General features: G+C 38.3%; 1 protein-coding gene across 3 annotated transcripts; it reads left to right on the top strand.

Moving 5' to 3' along the window:
- Nucleotides 1–635: 635 nt before the first annotated feature.
- On the top strand, nucleotides 636–22,951 carry VPS39 (VPS39 subunit of HOPS complex; the record flags this gene model as incomplete). Of its 3 annotated transcripts, none has more annotated exons than XM_079536731.1 (26): nucleotides 636–708; nucleotides 2,097–2,162; nucleotides 3,020–3,046; nucleotides 3,453–3,517; nucleotides 4,827–4,869; nucleotides 5,912–6,006; nucleotides 7,038–7,136; nucleotides 7,797–7,889; nucleotides 9,812–9,995; nucleotides 10,477–10,597; nucleotides 10,945–11,065; nucleotides 11,897–12,026; nucleotides 13,192–13,334; nucleotides 14,215–14,358; nucleotides 14,915–15,056; nucleotides 15,213–15,299; nucleotides 16,767–16,840; nucleotides 17,373–17,471; nucleotides 17,714–17,831; nucleotides 18,303–18,431; nucleotides 18,893–18,995; nucleotides 19,867–19,912; nucleotides 20,690–20,839; nucleotides 20,993–21,127; nucleotides 21,716–21,807; nucleotides 22,876–22,951. In XM_079536731.1, 26 exons carry the CDS (start codon nucleotides 636–638, stop codon nucleotides 22,949–22,951), a joined length of 2,655 nt encoding a protein of 884 aa, XP_079392857.1. The 3 variants fall into 3 exon arrangements, with proteins under 3 accessions (XP_079392857.1, XP_079392856.1, XP_079392858.1); XM_079536730.1 differs by having other exon boundaries at nucleotides 3,014–3,046; XM_079536732.1 differs by lacking the exon at nucleotides 3,020–3,046.
- Nucleotides 22,952–23,596: the final 645 nt, after the last annotated feature.

The following is a 23,596-nucleotide window of genomic DNA, read 5'->3' as shown; positions in this document are numbered from 1 at the left end:
GAAGGGATGAGAAAACAAGTGAAGGTTTCTTCATGAAGGCTAAATTTCGTTGACCTAGCTCATCCTGAAGGAATGTATCAGTCTTCTAACAGGAACAAAGCATCAGTTTGTGGATGTCATCGAGCTGGAGAAAAAATAAAATTTAGGACCTCTGAAAACAGTTACTTGCAGGAGATACTTTCCCGTTCTTGTCTGGTTTCCTCAGGTTCCTCAATTTTTGCCTTTCCTATGCGCTCCGGTTCCGTGTTAGAGAATGGCAACCAGACGCCCGCGCTATTAGCGTTTGACTGAGAAGCTACAATTACTGCCTCCGCCTCCGCCTCAGCGTCCCTCCCCAGCCACGCGTGGCTATGCACTTGCGCAACTGCGCAGCTCAGCGCCCGCTCGGGGCAGCCCACGGACTCGGCGCACGGCCCCGACGCAGAACCACCCCCTCCCGCCCCCGGACCCGCCCCGGCCGGGGCGGGCAGGCGGGCGGGGCTTCGGCACGGAAGCGGCGGCGGGGGCTGCTGGGAAGGGCAGGGTGCCGCGGGCCGGTGGGGCTGCTGCTGTTTCTGCGGCGCGGGGTCCTTACCCGCTCAGCTCCTGGCCGGCGGGTGCTGCTGCTGCCGCCAGCGCCCGACGGAGCCGCTGCCATGCACGACGCCTTCGAGCACGTGCCGATCCTGGAGAAGCTGCCGCTGCAGATCGACTGCCTGGCAGCCTGGGGTGAGCCGCCGGGGCTGCGGCCGCGCATCTCCCGCCTTGCTGGGCAGCCCCCCTTCCTCCTTCGTTCTCGTCGGCAGCCCTCGGGGCCGCTGGCTGCGGGCTGCCCGGCTGCGGAGCGCCTGCGGTGCAGGCCCGGAGCGCGGCCGCTTCAGCGCTGAGAGCAGTTCCCTGAGTGCTGGCTGGTTCCTATCCTTAATGCCAGCGGGGCCTTCTAGCCTTAACGTTAGCGCCTACTTGCTTGTGTTAGTGTTATATATGTGTATAGGTGGTACTTTGGGGTGTGCACGGTGAGGGGGTTGCGGTGCTTGATCGGGTGCGTTGGGAAGGCTGCTGTGGCTGCTTGGGCTGTTCTGTGCTGTGCTGCTGTGAGACAAAGCTGCTATTAAAACTCCTTCAGATGCTGTGGAAGTGCAACTCTTTAAATCTGTTTACCATAACCTCAGTAATAGCACTGTAGTTGGGCAATGACACGTATGTGGTAGAATTATATAGCAAAGGAGATGCGAAGATTGTTTATTTCTTTGTTGAGATTTTAATCTTTGTCACTATGAAAGTGTTTACCTTGCCAGAGTATAGGAGAGCCCAAACCCACAGGCCTCAGATGAAATGGTTGGGTAAAGTCAAGCAGTGGAAGGAAGAGCTTGCAGGAGAATGAGAACGTATATAAATACGAGCATCTTAAGTAATGAGGAAGTACTGGGAGGAGGAAGATACATCCATGTGTATGTTTTTCCTATGTGATTCTCAGCAAACAGGAAGATTTTCAGTCAGAGTTTGTGACCTGGTAAAGATAGTACGCCTTTTGATTGCTATGAGTGCTGTAATTTGGAACAGTCTGAAACTTTGCTGCAGAGTTCATATATAAAAAGTTTCTCTTTTATAAATCTTAAGTGACTGCTGGTTGTCCAAGCACTTCAAATGCCATTTAAGCAAGGATGCCACATTGATTCAGGCATAGCTGGCAATTTTGGGAAGTTCTTATAAAAAGTATGACTTTATTTTAAAGCATAGAGCTTCTCCTTTTCATTTTTTCCCCCTATTATGTAGCGGTGTTCGTCCCTGGGACATAGTGATTCCTCAGTAATAGCTTATTGACACTCTTGATTGAAAAAGATGTAACTGCTTGTTTATCTACAGTTGTACCAGTAAGCAGGGTTTGCTGTCTTGGCTGTAGCTTTTGTTTTACTGTTTGGTTTTTGGCCATCATGTGGTAACAAATGCTGCAGTCTAGCACTTGCACAAGAGCACTGTAGGGAGATGTGTCTATGGTTGCCATATAAAGTCCTCTTTGGCTTTTGAACCAAGCTTATAGGTGTTAGGATAAATACAGCTTAGTTGGATAGGGCAGTCTTTGCCAGAACTGATTATTTTCTCCCTACTCCTTTTAGAGGAATGGCTCCTTGTTGGTACCAAACAAGGGCATCTTCTTCTTTACAGGATCAAGAAGGATGTAGGTAAGTTGATTGTAAGAATGACACAAGAAGTTGATTATATTATTTTTATTTCTTTCATGTCAGATGTTGTTGTGATATTAACACAAATGTGTGTGATTGATGATTTTCCCTACTCAGAGTTTAAAGAATGTGTGAGATCTTTAATAGAACTGTACACACTGTTTATCAGACAGTTAAGAAGGATAGGTAGTAGTATCAGCCTATTGTTTGTGTTAGAGTGTACCTTATATAAGGTTGTCAGATCTTTCTTTTGCAGAAAGTGTAATTTCTCTGAATGCACTCACTCTGCATAAACTTGCACAAAAGCAGTACAATGTGCTTGTTGCTGCAGGTTTGCTTGTCATCTGCTAATGAAAGGTTGGATTACTAGATGAATGAAAGAGCAAGTTTATTCAGTGGGCTCATCAACCCCACTGAAATCATTCAGGGGTTGGGAGAGAAGGAACTTCACTATTTTTACTTTCTCATGTTTCTACTTTTCATTCTATCTCTTAGTTATAATTGCTCATAGGCTATTCTGGAGATGCCACAGAGAATGCTGTTCTGTTTGAAACTTAATTGATTTTCACTGGATAGATATATATTTTGGGTTTCTATATAGTAGCTGATAATGCAAGTTATTGAATGCAGTAGTGCAGTATAGCATGGGACAGCAAAGGAAAAAAAAAATCCAAATGTTTCTATCCAGGATCATCAACTATTGGAAAGATACTTGTTTGTATCTGATTGAGACTGAATTCAGCTTGCTTTTTCTGAAACTTATAGGACGTCTGTTCCAATTGGAGCATGCTAGTCTTGAGTTGCTAGTGTCTTATCTCACCTGGTAAATTTCTCCCCCTTTTTTGCATCAGTGCCAGGAGAGGTTATGTCATCAGAAAGTGTCTGTAAGTCTTTATCCCTAAAACTCCTTTTAAACCCCTTGTGGTGTAGTGTTTATTCCTTGTCTACTTTGCAGTGATGTGTTCCTTAGCAGTTTAAGTTTTTGATACTTGATTGGTGTTGATTAATTCTTTATGGATGTCTTTGTATCTTTGGGTTTCAAAATGCTTAAATCTTGTTATCTGAAATCCCAGCAAGGTAAAAATGTAACTACTGATGAAGTTCTCAGACAAATACGAATAGTGTTATTTGAGTTCTTACCTGATGATGTACAAGGCCTTCTGATGCATTTATTGTTAAGCATTTGATTTTGCTTTCGTAGTTCTTTGTGGTCTATTTACTGTAAAATCTATTCTGCCATAAATTTAAAGGCAACTTCAGTTTATATGCTCTCTCAAATCTTTCTGATAGGTTGCAATAGATTTGAAGTGACACTAGAGAAATCCAACAAGAACTTCTCAAAAAAGATTCAGCAGGTAGGAAACAACATTTTCTTGGCATGGGGAATCATATTCCTTGTGTTCAGAAAAGAAGTGCAATCTTACATGTACTTCTTGAATCTCTGATAAACTTTAAAAATTTCCCTGAGTCTATAATAGATTTTTCTAGGGGCAGCACAGCCAGGTATTCTTGCCCAGTATTTTCCCATATCAGCAATGAGTTTGGTGTGTTCACTGAAGCAGAAAGCTAAGCATTGGGATGTACAAGCTTATTTCTGACATTTATGGAAATGCTGTTATTTGCAGTAAATGTTCAACTGCTCTGACAAAATAGTTATTATAGCAATGGTAAGACACCAACAGACTGATATAATTTGCCTTTGGATAAAATGTAGCAATGTGAATATAATTTATGTTACTTGGAACTTAGAGTTAAAGTAACTGATTATCTACTGATAATCATATGAATATGTGATTGTTTATTTTTAGTGGGGGAAGAACTTTGGTTCATTGGTTATGCTCAGGAAAACATCTATGTCAAAAAGATTAAGCAGCCTCTTTTACTGTCACTCATGCGTGTTGTTTAGAGGCACGCCTGTACTAGAGTCGTAGAGTTGCTCAGGTTGGAGCAATGCTTAAATTGATCTTTAATTCTGATTCTGGTCTTTAATTCTTAAAGATCATCAAGTCCAACCACAACTTAACCATACTACCCTAACTAATAACCCGCCGCTAAATCGTGTGTGGTTTTTAAACACATTCAGGGATGGTGACTCAACTACTTCCCTAGGGATCCTATTCCTGTGCTTAACAACCCTTTCTGTAAAGAAGTGTTTCCTTATATCCAACCAAAACTCACCCTGGCACAACTTGAGGCCATTTCCCCTCATCCTGCCACCAATGAGAAGAGACCAGCCCTGCTCTCACTGTAAGCACCTTTCTGATATTGGAAGAGAGCAATAAGTTCTCTCCTCAGCCTCCTTTTCCCAAGACTAAACATCTTCAGTTCCTTCAGTCTTTCCTTGTAGGGCGTATTCTCCAAGCCCTTCACAAGCATTATTGCCCTTCTTTGGACCTACTCGAGCACCTCAGTGTCCTTTCTGTAGCATGCCAATTGTTTTTTGTTTTTTTTTAATCAGCTTAGTTTGCAAGCTCTGTGTGCTTTGTGAAAAACACGGTGTAAGTGAAACCAACTGCAATATCTGTCAGAAAGATTATGCATAGATAGCATAGTTTTTATTATTTTGAGATTATGTTTAATGCTTTTTCTTAGACTATCTATAATCAGGTTTCTTTCAGAGGTTTTGTTCATGGATGAAATCACTGATAGAATTCTTTTTTTCAGATTCATGTTGTTTCTCAGTTTAAAATTCTGGTCAGTCTTTTAGGTAAGTAAGGAAAATATTTTAATACTTAATGAAGTCTTCCTGGTGCGGTTACTTGGCTTGCTTATGGTGTGCCTTCCACATGTGCATAGTACTTGAGTTGTTGAAAAGTTGTCTTCTAGAATTTAGGCTTTTTCACCTGGTGAAGGAAGCATTGTGCAGCTTAGAATGGGAAGCAGCTTTGCTTGTTGTAAGCCAACTTAAAGAACAAAAGTGTTAACACTAAGTTTCATGACTAAACGTGGAAAAAACGTGCATATATGCTAAAGTGTGTGTTTGCATCTACAGTTTATATGCATGGAGGCCTATGTGCATTCACATAGATACATATTGTATGTATGTATGCAGACTGTAGAATAGTCTAAAATTGCTGTTGTACAAACTTGTTTGATGCATGAAAAACTTACCATTGCTATGTGGCATAAAATGCAGCTTATTTGCAGATGGCAGTCTTTTATCCTGTTGTGGAAGATCTGAATTTGCTTGTTTCAGGCTTCCATTTAACCTTATGGTCTTCCTATGTCTGTTTTTGCTTATGTTGCTACTCCCTTTTCTATGATCTCCAAGTCCCGGCTCTCCCGACTCCAGCATGTGTAGATTTCAGCTGCCTGCGTCCTCGTGCGTACAAAAACTTGACCACAGCACCCTCTGTTTGAAACTGTTCACTTCTCACTACTTTCAGGAGCCAGTTCAAAATGGTCTTTGTTCATACAGTCTTCCATCACAAGCTTGCCCTGGTCTAGCCTGTTTGCTGTCTCTTTCACTCCCACTTCCTCTGCTTGATTAGCACGTATTCTCAGTTCCTTCATGTGATTTTTACCAGAGCTGGTGTTAGTTGTCTTTTCTGCATGTGTACTCTTGTATTTCTGTGCCTCGGCACTTACTTTTCAGTTTTTGGGAGAAGATTCCTTTTCCTTTCTTACAGTCTTATTTTCTTTAACAATTCTTCTTTTTATGCCACCGTGAACTGCAATAATTTGTATGAATAAATGGTGAGCTCAGTGTGTTAAACATTGAAAAATAATTGGAATTTTGTTTAAAACAGAAAATAACATTTATGTCCATGACCTGTTGACGTTTCAACAAATCACTACAGTTTCCAAGGCAAAAGGTGCATCTCTCTTTACTTGTGACCTTCAGGTAAGATGAGGAACACAGTGGCACAGGTGTCCTTACCCCCCTCCTTTTTAAAAAGAAAGTTTTAATGTTGCTGTGTAGATTTGGTTCATTAATTTTGTGTTTGTTTGTTATATATCCCCTTGTGTCTGTCTTTTTGTGACCTTGAGCTTCAAGGCACTCCTGTGGTAACTGTGGGGGGCGGCTTTTCTGTTTGCATTGCATCACCAAGCATTTCCATTGCTTGTTTTATTCTGTTTTTGTTTCTATTAAACTGCATTGGTTCAAGGAGTTCCATGATGGTTATGGCAGATCCAGGCCATAAAATGGTTCCATGAGGTGTAACAATCCTCTGTTAGTATATTGTGGTTTATTGACTCCTTTGTATCCAAGGTTTCTCAGCCTACTCATATTGTACAGAATCTGGTCTGTAACCAGAAGAGATGGCTTAATGCCCATCATCTGTATACTTTTAATTCCATGGGAAACTTAGTATTTAGTATTTTCTAGTAAGTATTGAGTGTTTCCTAAGTGTTAAAACTAGTGATGTCTTTTAAAGTGCATCTCATCACTTCAAAGTTCCTCAATGTTTGTTTGTACAGGCACTTAGCTTTGTTAGTATTTTTTGTCTGGAAACTTTTCCATTGAGATGGAATATGAAAGGTAGTCATTAATGTTTAGTGTTATTAACATAACACATTCTTCGCGTTGTTCATTTCCTTTCCTATACTTTATAGAGCTTAAGCTGTTTATCATGGTCTTCAGGGTTGGGCTGACAGCTCTCTACTTATCTTCTGTTTCTGTGTGTATCTGTATTCAGCACTCTATTTTTTGTATTTCTGTGGTGTCACAACTGCTGCCATTTAACCAAAGTTCATTTTCAGCTACACCACTTATCTACTCTGTGTTTTTGTGCTTAGAGACTCCCATTCTGGCACGAATGAACAAAGCTACTCTTCAGCTGATGGCTTTGCTTCAGGCTGAAGATTCTTTTGACCTTTTATTATCTTCTTTGTCTGTTAGTATTGATGAGTTTAGGCCTGTCTTTTTTACAGCGTTCAGATAATGGAGAAGAGGTGCTGAGAATGTGTGTGGCAGTGCGGAAGAAGCTACAACTTTATTTTTGGAAAGATAGAGAATTCCATGAACTACAAGTGAGTTGACTGTTTTGATAGCCTAGCATGGCTTTGTAGGAATTCTATTTACTGCTTTTTTCATGCAATCCCTACTAGAGGCAATGCTGACTTTTAGAGTATTTAGAATATCCAAATCCTGTTGGTTTTGTGGTGATTTAACAAAGCAGCAGCACATAAAGGTGCAAATACAGGGTTTAAACTACAATTGGTAGCATTAGTATAGTTTCATGAATTAAGTAAAAGGCTGTGTTCAATTGTAGTATGTTAGTAAATAAGCTAATGTGTGCAGCTTTTGTAAATGCATGTGTAGCAGTAACGCTGGAGGTGGATCATGAAAAACTTCAGATTCAGGGAGGTTTTTTCAAGTATGTCAGTAAGTCAGAAGGTAGTTGCTGACAACAAGCCCAGAGAACTGCACTTGAGAATACCACGATGATAAAAGTAAGCATTGGAAATGCATAGAAAAGTTTCCAGTTATCTCTTCTAGGAAGTTGTGCAGCCAACCGACAGCATGCCTATTTCTGTGTATGAATCTGGCCTTTTAGTTGAACATTGCTTTTTTTGACCAGCTGAAGTCAGGTGTGTGTGTGCTAGGGAGCTTGATAACAACAGTGTTTCCTGTTACACTCCTATTTTGATTTTTCTCTTGTAACAGTCATTTTGACTTGTTTTCCTCAGGGTGACTTCAGTGTACCTGATGTACCCAAATCTATGGCCTGGTGTGAAAACTCCATCTGTGTAGGCTTCAAGAGAGACTATTACCTGATACGGGTAAGGACAGATTTTGAAATTCAGTGTTTAAGGAGAAATAAATAGCAGTAGGGACTGTAGAATGCTCCTGTGTTCACAAGTTGAGCTGACAAACAATGACAAACAGTGTTTGGTATTCTTGTTGTATGTGATTTTAGAAAGGGCAATCTAAACATATCCCTTTAAGCCAAAGTTTTGCCACGAAGAGATCTTCTCTTTATCACTGTTGGAACTAGTATATGAAGGTCTTGTAGGAAAAAGATAACACAAATGCTTATGTTTTAGTTGGGCAGCAGAGTTTGTAAGCTCAGCTTGCATTTTATACAGTATTTCTAAGAAGGAACTTTACTCCAAAATGAGGAAAGACCAAGAGTATGTTCTGATTTGGGAGAAGGAGCAACCAGGTGTTTGGTTTTTTTTTGTTTTGCAGTTGTGGGTTGTTTTTTTTTTTTTTTGTTCTCAGGCTGAATAGTAGTAATTCCTATTTGAAAGTCTCTAAACTTACTGCTATTCATTTACTATTACAGTTTCTGCTTATGCTTAATTTGACAGCAATACTTGACTCTCTTTTCCACCTTTAAAATTGGTTTCTGCTGATATTACAGGAAAATGAGATGAAGGTGAGGTATACCTCATTTGCATACATCTATTTACTGAATGGCAACTCTGTTCTGTAGTTGGCAGGAAGATTGCATGGTAATTTTATGGCCAGTTCAGATGGATACTGCTGGTAGAAGCAGTCCTTTTCTGTGTCCTTCTTGCTGATTCCCACTGTTTTAGTGGTACAAGTCTTTCTGTGTCTGCTCAAGGAATCAGAGTTGAGATTTGCTATCATCTTTGTGTTGGCTCTGGTACTTGTCCAACCTGTTGCTGAGCAGCTGGATTTCACTGAATATGTATAAAATATATCCATGTTTTTCTGGAATTGTTCCCTGCTGTTTAGCTGATGATTTATAGGAGTTCTTTACTGTAACACAAGGGAAGCAGCAGGAAGATGTAGCTGGACTGAGTGAATAAGCTTGTCTGTTTTGGCAACAGTGTGTTGTTAGGTCAACTCATGAAACATCACTTTCATGTTGTTTATTAAATTTATTTATTTATTTTGTTGGAGTATGCATTTGAGTTCAGATACCTGGATTATCTGCGGCCACAGCAGTGAATGGTTAAGGAAGGGAAAAAGACTGGGGAGTTTGCTTTAGTTTTAGTTTATTTCTTATGTTACAGTAGTTACTCATGCTAGAATGAAACCATGTTAAAGTTTTGACCTAACTGAAATCCTGCAGTTACACCAAGAGATAATCGGGGAATTTTGCCACTATTGCTGCTGTGCTATGCATTTTATGTGCCTGAATAATATATGTACTCAGCTACTATCATGTGTAGCAGAAATATTAAGTCACAGCTTGACCCAGTGATTGAGGTAGGAAGGCAGGGCTAGCCCAGAGGAGCTCAGCTGCATGCAATGCACCTGAGTGACCAGAAGGGTTGGAACTGGGATCCACCCCTGCCCAGACCTCATTTAAGGGTTGGCAGTGGAGGAAAGGGTATCTTGCATACCTGAGGCCTTTTGAAAGTAAGCAACTTCTTTCCTTTATTTCTGTGCACGTGGGTGTTGTGTTTGAGCAAACCCTCACCTTGCTGCAGCCTGGGACCTGCTGTTCTGCTGTCATTGCTGTGCATTACATCATGGTAACAGGAATGTCATTTCTGACAAAAGAGTATTAATTCTTTATTTCCAAATTAACATTTATTTAGATTATGCTCATATGCAGAGAATTCTTGCTGCAATTTTAAGTTAGACTTGTCCTAACTGTGATTAATCTGAGTTGAAAATCTTTCTACTAGGTAGTGTTTAATGTGCTCTTGCTTTCAGATACTTTCTCTTCTATATCTTTGAAATGTTGTTTGGAACAATAGGCTTTCTATTTTCTTTATTATCTTAGGTGGATGGAAAAGGATCCATCAAAGAACTATTTCCAACAGGGAAGCAACTGGAACCTTTGGTTGCACCTGTAGCAGATGGAAAAGTTGCTGTTGGTCAAGATGATCTAACTGTTGTCCTCAATGAAGAAGGGGTCTGCACCCAGAAATGTGCATTGAATTGGACAGATATTCCAATAGCCATGGGTGAGAATTAGCAGTAATTTTTTTTGTTTGCCTCTTTGCTCCTTTGTAAGTGATAAAATTGTTACTTTCACAGTGTTTAAAAACTGGCTGGATTTGGAGAGACAGCTGGCTTCTAGAGTGTTTTTAGTTGTATTTTCCAAGTGCAGTGAGTCCAGCTTGTTTATTCTATAATTTCTTTGTCATCTTCACTCTTAGCCTATTTTCTTCTTTAGAGAAACAGGCAATATGCCTGTTTCTCTAAAGGAAGAATATTTGAAATGGAAGACGATGAAGTTTTTCTGGGCACTTGAGCGCTGCAGGAATTCTGTATATTGAAAGATGAACAAAAAGCCTTGTAGTCTGTAAGCAAATTGCTGTCAGCATTGGACATTGATTTCTGTTGCTAATAAGAAAACAAAGATGGACCTCAAGGAAAATTGCTCTTTCGTGACACAGTCGAGAGAGAACAATTAACTTATACTTTCACCTGTTTTTCAAATAGAACATCAGCCTCCCTACATCATTGCTGTTCTGCCAAGATACGTGGAGATCCGCACATTTGAACCCCGACTGCTGGTACAGAGTATTGAGCTGCAGAGACCACGCTTCATCACCTCTGGAGGGTACTAAGCAGAACATGATTGCTTTTGTTGAGCTGTCTGTGTGGTAGCATGCTGAAAAACTGGGAGAAGAGCTCTTCATACTCTCCTGGCTTAAGTAATAGCATTGAAACAGTTTGCTGTTGTTTGTGAACAGAAAAATGGATGCAATATCTTGAGGAGTGAATTATAAGAATAGAGCATCTGTGGGAATTCCTGATCACTGGGGATGTTTCTGCTCCTTCCCGCTTTGCAGTATTGCTTAATTTGCCTTTGTCATAAATGCATAAATTAGCCAGGATTGTTTCTGGTAGAGTGTTACTCTTTTTCAGCATTAGGATGTGGTAACAAACTTTTTGGCTTCTTTGCAGGACAAATATTATATATGTGGCAAGTAATCACTTTGTTTGGCGACTCATCCCTGTGTCCATAGCCACACAGATCCAGCAACTTCTGCAGGATAAGCAGTTTGAGTTGGCTTTGCAGTTGGCAGTAAGTACTCCAAATCCTTTGGGTTTGCAGTGGAATTTTCTTGTACAAAAGTACGCAAAAGAATGTTTGTCTACTGCTTGACTGCAGCTAGGCTGAAGACCTTAACCTCCTTGCTGCCTACTTTGCACACATTCTCAAATTATTATTATTTTTTTTTTAATGTAAGTTTTAGGGTTATGCTGCCAGTTTTCTGTGTTGATGTAGTTGCTTTAGATTTTTTGGTGTTATCTTGCATATGAGTTGCCTCTCTTAGGTGTTTAATCGGCTAACCTTCTTACATACTTGGTCAGTTGGACTTTAAGGCCTTTGGACCAATTGTAAACAGTGTTGCTTAGCTTTGTGTGTTTTGTTTTATCAATGACCAGGAATTTTTGTAATAGCCCTGTATGTTACATAATCATTTCTTAGAGATGCTGAGGCAGTGTATTTCATTCCATTGCTTATACAGTTTTAGGATTTTCTGATTTCTGAAAACTTCCATGGCGTTAATCTAAAATAAATAAATTGTGTGTATGATTGTGAACTTGGGGAAAAACTAAACGAAATAGCAAATGACTGTAAACATACTTTCTGTTATATTGTTAACCAGAGGTGGCTTTCAAACCTTCCAGGTTATCTCAGTGTTGCAATTTACATAGCACATAAGAATTAATGTTGGAGGTGTTCACTTAGGAAGATTATCCTTTTTTGAGCATAGCAGGCTTCTGGATTTCATATTCTTTCTAAACTATATTCTGTGATTCTGTGATATTAGTCTTGTTATTTCTCTAAGGCATTTTCTTCTCGTTTGTGCTGCCCAAAATTTTTTAATATGTATCAATTTGTGTATAGGAAATGAAAGATGATTCAGATAGTGAGAAGCGACAACAAATTCACCACATAAAGAACCTCTTTGCCTTCAATCTTTTCTGTCAGAAGCGCTTTGATGAGTCAATGCAAGTTTTTGCCAAGCTTGGTACAGGTAAATGCTTAAGTTGATCTTAAGATAGCTGGCTTGGGAGAGATGAAATGAAACTTACAGATCATTGTATGCTTTGGTTTCCTTTTTAAAATAATACTGTCTTGTGCTGACCAGTCTCCTTGTGAATAGCAAATAGTCTAGGCAACTGTTTAGCCTTATAGTGCTCAGCTCAAGCTATCTGAAGTTAATTTAAATCATGAAATTGCCCTTTGTGCAGAGTATATTTGTATTGTAGCCTGGTCTTGCAGTGTGTATAGCATACATGCAGATGTTGGAGGCTGGAGATTTCTGCACATGTCAAAAGTCTACTTTTAGCTTGGAGTTGAAAATAAGGAGCTTCTGTAGATCTGCTACATTCTTGTCCTCTGATTGAACTGAGGACCCTAAACCTTGTTTTTGCTTTAAGGGCTAAGCTACTGAAGCCAGGAAGGTTTTTGATGGCTTTGGAAGTTAAAATAGTCTCTGATATTCTTCAGGTTTGTTTTGAGATAATTGGAAGATTGCCTGAAGACTGGTCTGCGTCATAAAATACTGCTTAAGACTGAGATTCTTTCATTGTTGACAGACAGCACATCCCTTATGCATTTGAACTTAGAAATTTCCTTGGTGACGTCTAGCATCATATTTACTTTTGAAAGCTACTTTAACTTGAAATATTTTGAACTTAAATTAGAGGGTGGAAATTTGGAATTTATTTAAACTCCATGAAAACAGCGGTGTGCTAATATGAATAATGCTATTTTCAGTTCAGGTTTTGTAATTTTTTTTTTTTTTTTTTTTCCTGAAAACATTACTTGTTTGTAGAAATCCTGTCCTACTGTTGAAGTTGTCAGTGTCAGGATTCTGCAAGTAGAACAGTAGGAGGATGATAGTAATGGATTGCCCTCTGTGTGTGACAGGAGCACAAGTTGAAACTCCTGCTTGGACTTCAAAACAGTCTTTTTCTTGCTGCTTTTTTGCCTTGTTGTAGCTTTTTTTTTTTTTTCCTCCTCATGGTAAACAATTTATGTTGCCTGAAATCTAGTGGACACACAAGTTGATGAGGCAGCTCTGTTGAAAAGTTAACTTTATGTTTAAAGCTAACTTTACATTAAAGCTACGTTACATTTAAAGAGTTGGCAACATTATATGTTATGATTACTAATACTAGTTATTTTTTGCTTAGATCCCACTCACGTGATGGGTCTGTATCCTGACCTACTGCCAACAGATTACAGGAAACAGTTACAGTATCCCAACCCCTTGCCAGGGCTCTCTGGAGCAGAGCTGGAGAAGGCACATTTAGCTCTGATAGACTACCTAACGCAAGTGAGTACTCCTATGCCTGTTTTTAGAGCAGGGTTATTCAAGCTGTAGCATCTTTTGTTGTGCAGATTTTTTGCAGGAAGCAGTACATCTACTCCAGCTCTGTTAGGCTAGCCGTACTAAACTGTCTTCATGGTCATGGCTTCTCTGAGATCTGGATAAAATTTACTCCTGAACTCAGATCTGAATTTGAGTCTGGTATTTTGTTTTCAGTAGCTTTCTGAAGAGGTCTTGGGGTCTTGACCTTTTGGTTTTGTTTGGTAACTATTATGGAGGGCACTCTATTCAGGAAATTGGTCTAAAGCATGCACGATAAAGTTGAACAGGAGGCAGTGGATAAAATAACTTTCTGACCTCTTTATTTTTGTGCAACTGGACTCTGAATTGTTCTGCTGCTATTCTTACTAGACTAACTGGGAACTTTGTGTTTAGGAGAATGTTTTTGTGCCTTGTGGTTCATGCTTAAGAGGCTAGATGAAGCACTTAGGATACATAAGTCACCTTTTAGTTACAATAAATGCCATTTGCTACTCCTCATATTGATGTCTGTGTCACTAATGGCCCTAGTGAGGTGATGGCACTAGCCCCTGGCGGACCGGACCTCGAAAACGGGGACAACAGTTCTCCAAGTGTTTTAAGTGTCTCCTGATTTCTTAAAAATGTCTTTGCTCAGGTTAAATATATATTTCAGACATCTTGTGAAACTACACTTTTGCAAAACAAATTTATATACCTTAATGTGGTTGAAAAGATGGTATGTTGAGCAGTTGGAAATAGTAAAAATTCTTAAGGAACCAATTGATTAAGTAAGTTACTTGTTTAGTTTTTTTGTTTGGTGGAATATAGTTTCTGGGGTACTAAATTTTCATTTGATGTCCTTCAGAAAAGGAGTCAGCTGGTGAAGAAGCTAAATGATTCCGACCATCAATCCAGTACTTCACCCCTCATGGAAGGGACACCTACAATCAAATCCAAAAAGAAGCTGTTACAAATAATTGATACCACCCTGTTAAAGTGTTACCTCCATGTGAGTTTTCACCTGACTTAGAAGTTGTTCCTACTAAAATGCAAATTCTGTTGCAATATCAGGATGAAAAAATTGAGCGGGATGAAGGGATTATGTCAAATTCTCAAACAAAAACTGTCTCACTTTTGGTCTAGAAATGATGTTGGAGGCTTTGGTCTCAGCTAGTTTTCTCATTTATCAGGAGGCAGTTTCATGAAAGGAAGTACTTGTAGGTGCCTCAGTGAAATGAACATTGTCTTGCTTATTTGTTTTGGCATTTTAACCATTGCTTATTGTGTTGCCTTTACTGTTAAATGCAGCAATGTTATCTTTTGTTGTCAATAATGCTTTTCAAAGCAGACCTCTTTTCTGGAAGGGGAATAGCTTTGGTGTACTGTTTCTCTTCTCTCCTAATGAGTTACGGAATGGAGCTTCTTAAGGAAGATGTGGCTTGATCTGGATGTGAAGCTGTTGCTTCTTGAGCAATTTCTCTGTTTCAACTCACTTTGTGTACTATAAGTTTAGGAAGAACTTAGGATGTTAGAAATATGTTTGAGTGCTCCCTTCTTGCTTGCAGACAAATGTAGCGCTTGTGGCACCACTGCTACGTCTGGAGAACAATCACTGCCACATTGAGGAGAGTGAACACGTACTGAAGAAGGCTCACAAATACAGTGAGCTCATAATATTGTATGAGAAGAAAGGTCTGCATGAGAAAGGTAGGTGTGGGGTTGAGATGAGGAGAGGGGAAGGGATAGGAGCATACGCTCTTAATCTTGTGTCATTACTGCCTGCATGTTGTTTACAACAAAGCTTCTTCTTCTTTTTTTTTTTTTATGCTTGTAAAGGAATTAACCTTTTTGTTTGTCTGGAAGCATTACAGGTGCTGGTGGATCAGTCAAAGAAAGCCAACTCGCCTTTGAAGGGTCATGAGAGGACAGTACAGTATCTGCAGCATTTGGGTAAATGTCTACATTGTTTCTGTGGAAGTGTTGCTCTTTCCAGATTTTAGTTATTCTGTTGTTCAGAAACTTCATAGATACTATCAAGCTAAAGCACAACCTAGTTGTTTAGTCTGCTTTCTTGCGTGGTTCAGACTTTAAGAATTAAAGCTCAGGAGTGTCCAGTTTAAACTTGAGAATCTTACTGGTAAACATTCCTTATTTCTGACTTTAAAAAAAATTCTACTGTAAGAAAAAATACCATATTATTTTGTATTTTATTCTGGTAATGGTTTGCCATCACTGATGAAAGAAAAGCCTTACTTCTGTGATAGGCTTTCCAGTGGGAAGTCTAGCTACTAGTTGCTGGGCTTTGTAGTGTCTTTCCCAAAATGAAGAGTCCTATATGAAGCTTTTGTTTTCTGTGTGTAGATAAATCTAAGTTATAAACTGTGTCTAGATTAATCTGGGTTATGACCTAACAGTTGTAGTTGCTGGTTATATAATATTGTAGTAGGAAATTGCCTAGCTTGGCTGTTCATCTTTACTTAAGACCTTTTCTGGTTTTGTTGCTGTTGAGAATAGTCCCTTTCCATATGATTTATTATTATTTAATTCTAAATGCACAACTCTTTCATTTATCGCAGTACTGGTAAATCAAACTCAACCATTCAAAGTAGTTTATGGGAGAAATAAATTTTTCTCTCACACTTACCAGCAAAGCTAGTTTTTATATATAATTTCAGATTGTGTATCCATCCATATACGTATATATTTAATATTTTTATTCATTATTTCTTGAAAGAACTCTTGCTGGCTCTTGTTAGCATCATGGTTATTCAATGATAATATGTTACTTCCCATGGCTTTGACACCATTCCTGTTGTGCTGTGTCTCTTACACTTGTTGTAATTTGATAATGTCACTCACCTGTTAGAGATCTGTAGTGATATTCAGATTATAGCCTAACAAAATAATCTGTTATTTAAAAAATTATTTTTGTAAGGATTGTTATCTTGATAAATTCATCTTGATGGACTTATACCAGCTGCTAATTTCTTACTTACTGTGAAAGGATTTGATCCTTTGCCATAGAGGACATTAGACTGAAAAGTGGAAATTGAAAGAAACTACACAAGTTAGAAGTATAGTGTTTTTCACTCTAATAAGAAAAATTAGTACTGTTAGTAAAGGAAAATGCTTAGGAGTTGATTAAGAGAATAGAACATGGTTTTGGTCTGACTTGTATAAATTTTGTGGCGCTTAGTATTTGAGTGTTAATTTTTGCTCCTGTTTGAAATCATTTTTGCAAAGTAGTGAATTGTGTCCTTAGACTGCAGTGTGTGATTTGTTTGATTGGAGTGGAGAAAACAGAAAAGAATTTTACTATCACTGAAACGTGGGTATCTCTGAAAGCATATTCTTGTGTTGTGAGTAGGTAGATCTTTAGGAATATGGTGCTGAGCGCTGCTATGTCTTGTGTTCCAGGTGCGGAGAATTTGCACTTGGTATTTTCCTATTCTGTCTGGGTGCTAAGAGATTATCCTGAAGATGGACTGAAAGTAAGTTTGCCACTGAGATTCTTAGTGCAGCATATGGTGTAAGAATGCATGTGGTAACATTAAATCCAATTTAGTGTCTGATATTGTCTGCATTTAGCATTGTAACAGAAAGCTTAGCAGTAGATGGATCAGGACAGCTTATCTTTTTTTTTTTTTTTTTTTTTCTCCATTCTTAGAATACCTTGTTTTATAACAAGTGGCTAAGAACCCTTGAGTTTGGTGTAGCATTATTGTATGAGAGCATGATTGGATATTTAAATGTGGATTTCCTTTTCTTAATTTTCTTTGACTTCTGTATTTGAGAGGTGTTGGGTACTGTAAAAGATATGTGCTGACAGAAGTGGAAATTTGGTCATCTATTCAGATGTGAGATATCTTCTGGGTGTCTAAATAAGCTGCTTGGATTTTTTTTTAATACTGCTTGTGGTTACTCTTCAGACTTACATAATGATATGCTGAACTTCATTCAGCCTCAGAGAAAATACATTGCAGCACTTTAAAAATATTCAGTGAATAAAATTTCATTTTACAGATATTTACAGAAGACCTCCCTGAAGTGGAAGCATTGCCACGAGACAAAGTGCTCAGTTTTTTGATTGAAAATTTTAAAAGTTTGGCTATCCCATATTTGGTAAGATCTCAATATGTGTTACTGCATTATGTTTAGTACATGTTACACATAAGCCTTTAAATCTCAAGGTGTACATGGTAGTGTCTCAGAGAATGCTAGCTTTGCTGTAACTTGTGCAAAGGAAATAAAATCCTGAGTTCAAGCTTGGTAAAAGTAACCATGAAGTATGGAGTTGTTGCTTGCTTTTAGCAAATTACTTTCCAGAGTAAGTATCTGTAACTAATCAGAACTTGTGTTTACAGGAACACATCATTCACGTCTGGGAAGAAACTGGTGCAGACTTTCACAACTATCTGATCCAGCTGTACTGTGAGAAAGTGCAGGGCTTAATGAAAGAATATCTCAACTCTTTCCCTGCAGGTATGTTTTAGCCTTTTCTGGTAGGCCAGGGGGGTGGGATGGCACAGGAGAACTTTCACAGTGTATTGCTCTAAGCCTCTACTCTTCATATTGATAAGGAGAAGATACCCTAAATGATGAAAGAAAGCGAACAACAGAAATTGTTGGTTTGTAGCAAGTCTAGTTTCTTGCTACCTTGGAAATCTTAAGTGACTGAGTTACAACTTTGCTCATGGTTAAAAGAAATGACAGCTACTGCTCGCTTTATTCTGTTAAGGGCAGAGGTGGCTTTTGGTTAACCATATGCTGTCTAATCAGACACTTCTCCGTGTGTTTTAGAAACCTGAAGTTATTTGTCAGGTGCGCTCAACTCTTACAAATGTAACAGTTTCATTAGAATGTGGTTTATCCTAATTTTATTTTTTTCCTCTTCTGTTACTAGTGTCATGAAATAGTTGTAATATGGTAACTGATATTCTTTCTTTCATACAGATAAATCTGCAGTGCCTGCTGGGGAGGAAGGAGGAGACTTAGGGGATTACCGGAAAAAACTCCTCCTTTTTTTGGAGAAGTCTAGTTGTTATGAACCTAGTCGACTAATTAGTGACTTTCCCTTTGACGGTGAGTTCAATTCCTTTAGCCTAAACTAAACCTTTCTTCTATTTTACAACAGAACCTTCTCAGTTATTAAGAATCATAGCAACTAAAAGAAGAGAAGATGGCTAGATCTGTTGTAATACACACTGTGTGTGTATTCACTGTATGTATGCTGTCAGAACTATTTTTCTCAGTCCCCACAGGACTCATTTAAATGCTGGCTTAAGACCTTCAGTGACATCTCCTATCACTTAAGTATTTAGCCAAACCTTTAGATAAGCTTGAATTCCTCAGCAGTTTGTTATATCCTAAAGTTACTTGAGAATTCAAAAATATTACTATCTCTACTTTATAGTAGACTTTGTATAACTTTACTCTATGTTTAAACTCCATTTTATTCTTTTTTCTGTTAATCTGGTTAGTAGTGGACCTTATGTTGTCATTTTTAAGTGTAGCTATTGACTAATCGTTCATCCTACCACTAGGTCTTCTAGAAGAACGTGCTCTGCTCTTGGGTCGTATGGGGAAGCATGAGCAAGCTCTGTTTATTTATGTTCATATTCTAAAGGACACCAACATGGCTGAAAAGTAAGGATTTTTTAAAATAGATTTTTGTAGTGAGTTATTGCTGTATGTGGAGCGTGAGTGCTATATGGTTTCAGGATCTTGTGTCCATGTTTCCTTGAGTTTTGGGCTCTTCAAGTTATCTGTTGATTACAGGTAATGATGTAATCCCCTTGTGGATTGACTTTTCACATTATTCTGTTATTCCACTTCTTAGCAATATTACTCACATCAAATGAGTCCTTTGTTTCCTTCCTGTCAGATGTGGCTTTCCACTGCTTACTTTCCACTGGTTTCTTTAGTTTGTGAGCTTGTGGATGTTACTTTACTTGCCTTCTGTTATCACAGGGATTCACTAGTCCAGGTGCAAGTTAAGTTCCTTCATTTAGCACAGCCCTGTAGCAAAAATGTGTTGTTTTTTTTTTTTTTCTGGATCCATTGTGCCAGGAAACCATCTCAGTGAATCTGAAGTATTTATGTGAAAATAGAATCCAGTACTGACAGGAATGTCTGAACAGTGACACTTGTTCAGTCCAGGTTCTTCTGAAGTTAGTTTCATGAAATGCCTAGCAGAGACATCTTTTCCTTAAAATGATTAAAATACAATAACATCTCCACTCCACCCCCTTCCATTCTTTTTTTAATATAATGAAATCAAGGTATTAAATTCAGTTTCAATGTGAAAGTTTTGTAAGTTGAATGGAAGTGGAAGACATGCACAAAACCTGCCTTTTCTCAGCATTGTAATGCAAAGCAACCAGTGATCAGAATTGGATATATGGTCACCTGATGTGGATGGCCTCAGCAACTGAACTTGTAGATGATAATTTCTCTGGAATAAGTTTCTGGGGTCCAAATCTGTTCATGCATTTCACTTGATTCTTCTCTGTTCTAGCTACTGCCATAAACATTATGACAGAAACAAAGATGGCAACAAAGATGTAAGTAGCTCCATCTTTGCAGACTTCCTTTTTCTGTAAGGATGTTTTTAGACCCTGGATACTTAACCTTTTGACTTGCCTGAGCCACAGTGAGTGAAGAGGAATTGTCTTGGGCTGCATATAAAATACATATTTAATGTATATAAGTAATAAAACATTTCTTAATATTTTTTTCCTGAAGCGCTGAAAAAAAAGGGACAACAAAAACATAAAGCTAACAGGTTGGATGCATATGTAGACTGCTTGTGCCATGGTAGAGAATGTAAACTTTTTGCTTTGGATTTTGTGTGAGGTGTACAGGAACCTATGTATAACCTCTTGGGATTTAGGAGTTACAAGCACAAATTTACTTTATTTTTTTGTTTGTTTTTGTGAATGCTGCTGCATTATTTGAGTTGAGCATATATTCTGCAGATAAATTCCTGATGCAATTTAGATAAAGTACTGCATTCTTATTCCACTTACATTTACAAAAAAGTTAATGATAAAAAATGAAAGTGTTGTTTTCTAAAGATGAGTTATAGAAGATAAATGAAGGAGGCATGATTGAAAGATACTACCTTTATAGAAAAACCTTAACATACAATATAAGTCTTAAAAGTCTTTGAACATCACTTGTACATCTTTTTTCCTGTGGTTTTAAGAAAAAAGCTGCTTAAATGACTCTTAAAATTTTGAATGGCAAAAAAATAAAAATAAAAATAGTACTTTACTAGTACTCTTGCTTCCTGAGTTCATGAGTGTGATGATTTCAGTAGCTTTCCTTTTGTGTAACAGGTCTATCTGTCTCTGCTCCGGATGTATCTCTCCCCACCTAGTGTTCATTGCTTGGGGCCAATCAAGATGGAAGTGCTGGAGCCTCAAGCCAATCTGCAGGCTGCTCTGCAGGTGTTGGAGTTGCATCACAGCAAACTGGATACCACCAAGGTAGGAAAGACTCGTATGTACTTTAAGTCTGTACTGTAGGCAGAACATACTGGAGCAGGTGTGTGTGCAGGATGCTACAGTGTGAATTGAGTGAACTTGTATTTTGCTCTCTATTTATTGTAATTTTTCCTAACTGGATATATTTTGCTTTAGGCAATAAACCTTCTTCCAGCAAATACACAGATTAGTGAGATTCGAATCTTCCTAGAGAAAGTCCTTGAAGAAAATGCCCAGAAGAAAAGATTCAATCAAGTACTCAAGAATCTTCTCCATGCTGAGTTTCTGAGGGTAAATACCCATAACCAAGTGGAATTATGTTGTAAAGCTGATGTTTGGTATTTTAATCAACTATTCCTTATATGTGATGTGTTTTCTCTGGATGGCGCCGTAGTTCACCTGAAATTAGTAAATGTGCACCAGATAGTTTAAATGTCCCCTTTTCAGGGTATGATGGCAAGTGCAGTCATTTTAATTTGGATGGAGCTTGTGCCTTTGTGAGTCTCTGGACTCGCTGTGCCCTGGGGTGCATTGCAGGATGGTCTTGGAGAGCATGGGCTGGATTTCTTCCAAGTAAACTAAATCAGAGGATGCACTTCAGTAGTGAGCTGAATTCTCTTAATGGGTGGAATGCTTTAGGCTGTGGTTCAGAGTAACTCAAAATAAAATCCTGGAATACCTGTAATGTTGATGTTGGGTCTTCACTATCGCCTGCTCTACTCTACACAAGACCAAGTCCTTATTTTGTGCAATACAACTTGCTGATGTAGATACAGCCACTGAAAATTGAATGTTCTGATAGTTTTTTAGTTTCACCAGTCTAGAAAGGAACTGTACCATGGTATTACTTTTTAAGCAAGTTTATTTACTGTCCCATAGGTTCAGGAGGAGCGAATATTGCATCAGCAAGTAAAGTGCATAATTACAGAGGAGAAGGTGTGCACTGTATGTAAAAAGAAGATAGGCAACAGGTGAGAGAGCATGTGCTTTAAAGTTTGGGAAACAAAATCAAATGTGAATCAAATCTTAAAATGTGTGTATACATGTTTGTTCTGTGTTTGTGTCTGTATGTATCTATATACATGCCATCAGAAATTCTAAAGACATCTTACTTTACTACTCTGGAAGGCAGAAAATCGTATCTGATACTGAGAATGTTTTTGTAAGAACACTGCCTAATAACTGCTTCTTAGCTGCAATTTAAGGAGAACAGTGTGAAGAATCTCAAACTAAGATGCATGTGGAATAGCTCCGTATCTAATGGCTTTGTGATTCCCTGTCTAATTTATGTTTTGAAGTATAGCAATCTTAAAACATCTAAAAATAGAACTGTTTCACTTGATGCTTAGATTCCAGTAACTTTTCTTCTGCTATTCCTATTAAGTAATGATGGGTTGGTATAGAACATTATGGGCATTTTTTTTTTCTATCTGAAACTCCAGTGGAATGCCGTACGATCATTAATTGTTTATCTTCTTGGTGTGAACTGTTCCAAAATATCATTAACATTCATGATTACAAAAGAAATAGTTCTTTTCCAAAATATTTTAATGAACGTGAGTCTGAAGATATTAATCCTTTGCATTTTCAAGTTTCTTATTAGTGTATAGCTTGTAACATCAGAATTAAAGTTTGTGTGTATAATGTTGGTTTGGTTGTCTAGGGCTTTTCTAATGCTGTGAATTTCAGTAAGGATTTGAAGGACTATCATGTCAGTAAGTTACCACATCTCCCAAAAACTAGGATGAAACTTAAATCCAAAGTCAGATAAAAAATGGTACCAGTGACTTCGAAGAAAAGTGTGCCTATAGAAATAAAAATAGGTTGGTTTTTTTTAATGATACTCTCAAAATCCATAGAACACTTTTGTTGGATTTTATCGACAGAATATTCAGGGTGAAATCTCAATAGGAAAGAGCCAGTTCTGTGTAAGCACCTTTTTCTGATTTTGACACTCGTCTGTTCTTGTTCCAACAGAGAGAACTGTATTTGCTGTGTTTCAAAAAAAACTGACCTTTTGGTGTTCTATCTCTTCACAGCGCATTTGCCCGATACCCTAATGCAATAGTTGTGCATTATTTCTGCTCCAAAGAAGTCAACACGTTGGACACCTGACCTGGACTTATTCAATAATCCCAACACTCCTATGAAGTTCAGAAGTGATGGCTTAAAAAGTTGATGCTTCTGAGATTACTGAGGCTTGTTTCTAGGTTCTCACTAAGTAGAAGTCATTTGTATCTAAGGACAGACTGTACCTATATGGTCATATTGATTTATTAGAAAATGACTTAATCTTGTCATTATAGTGCTGACAACTATGTTGAACCTCTCAGTACTCAGATGAAGAATAAAAACTGATCAGCCATAAGCTTTGTAATGCACTCCAACTTGTGAAATGAGTTGTCAGACAATTGTAAGCTGTTCACAAGGCAACTTTTACAGCAGAAGTACTCCTTGGGGTAGCAGTACTGTGATTTGGCCTTGTATGTAAATATCATTCAAAAAAGAAAATGTATTTTGAGTCATTGCAGCTGTATCACTACCGCATGTAAATCACTAGATGTATGGTATAAAGGAGGCTTCTATGCCTATTTGGAGATGTAGAAAATAGTTTTATTTTTATCACAGTAATGGGAATATTTAAATGTTGGCCAAAGGAATTTGTTTATTGATGTTCAGTGTTATCACCTGACTTTCAGATAAAAAGAATTTGCACGGGAGATAGTCAGGCAAACAGCAAATGCATCACTGAGGAGCTGC

The sequence above is a fragment of the Tetrao urogallus genome, assembly GCF_951394365.1.
Source record: "Tetrao urogallus genome assembly, chromosome: 6".
NCBI classification, from domain to species: Eukaryota; Metazoa; Chordata; class Aves; order Galliformes; family Phasianidae; genus Tetrao; species Tetrao urogallus.
This window is presented reverse-complemented; position numbering and strand designations above follow the sequence as displayed.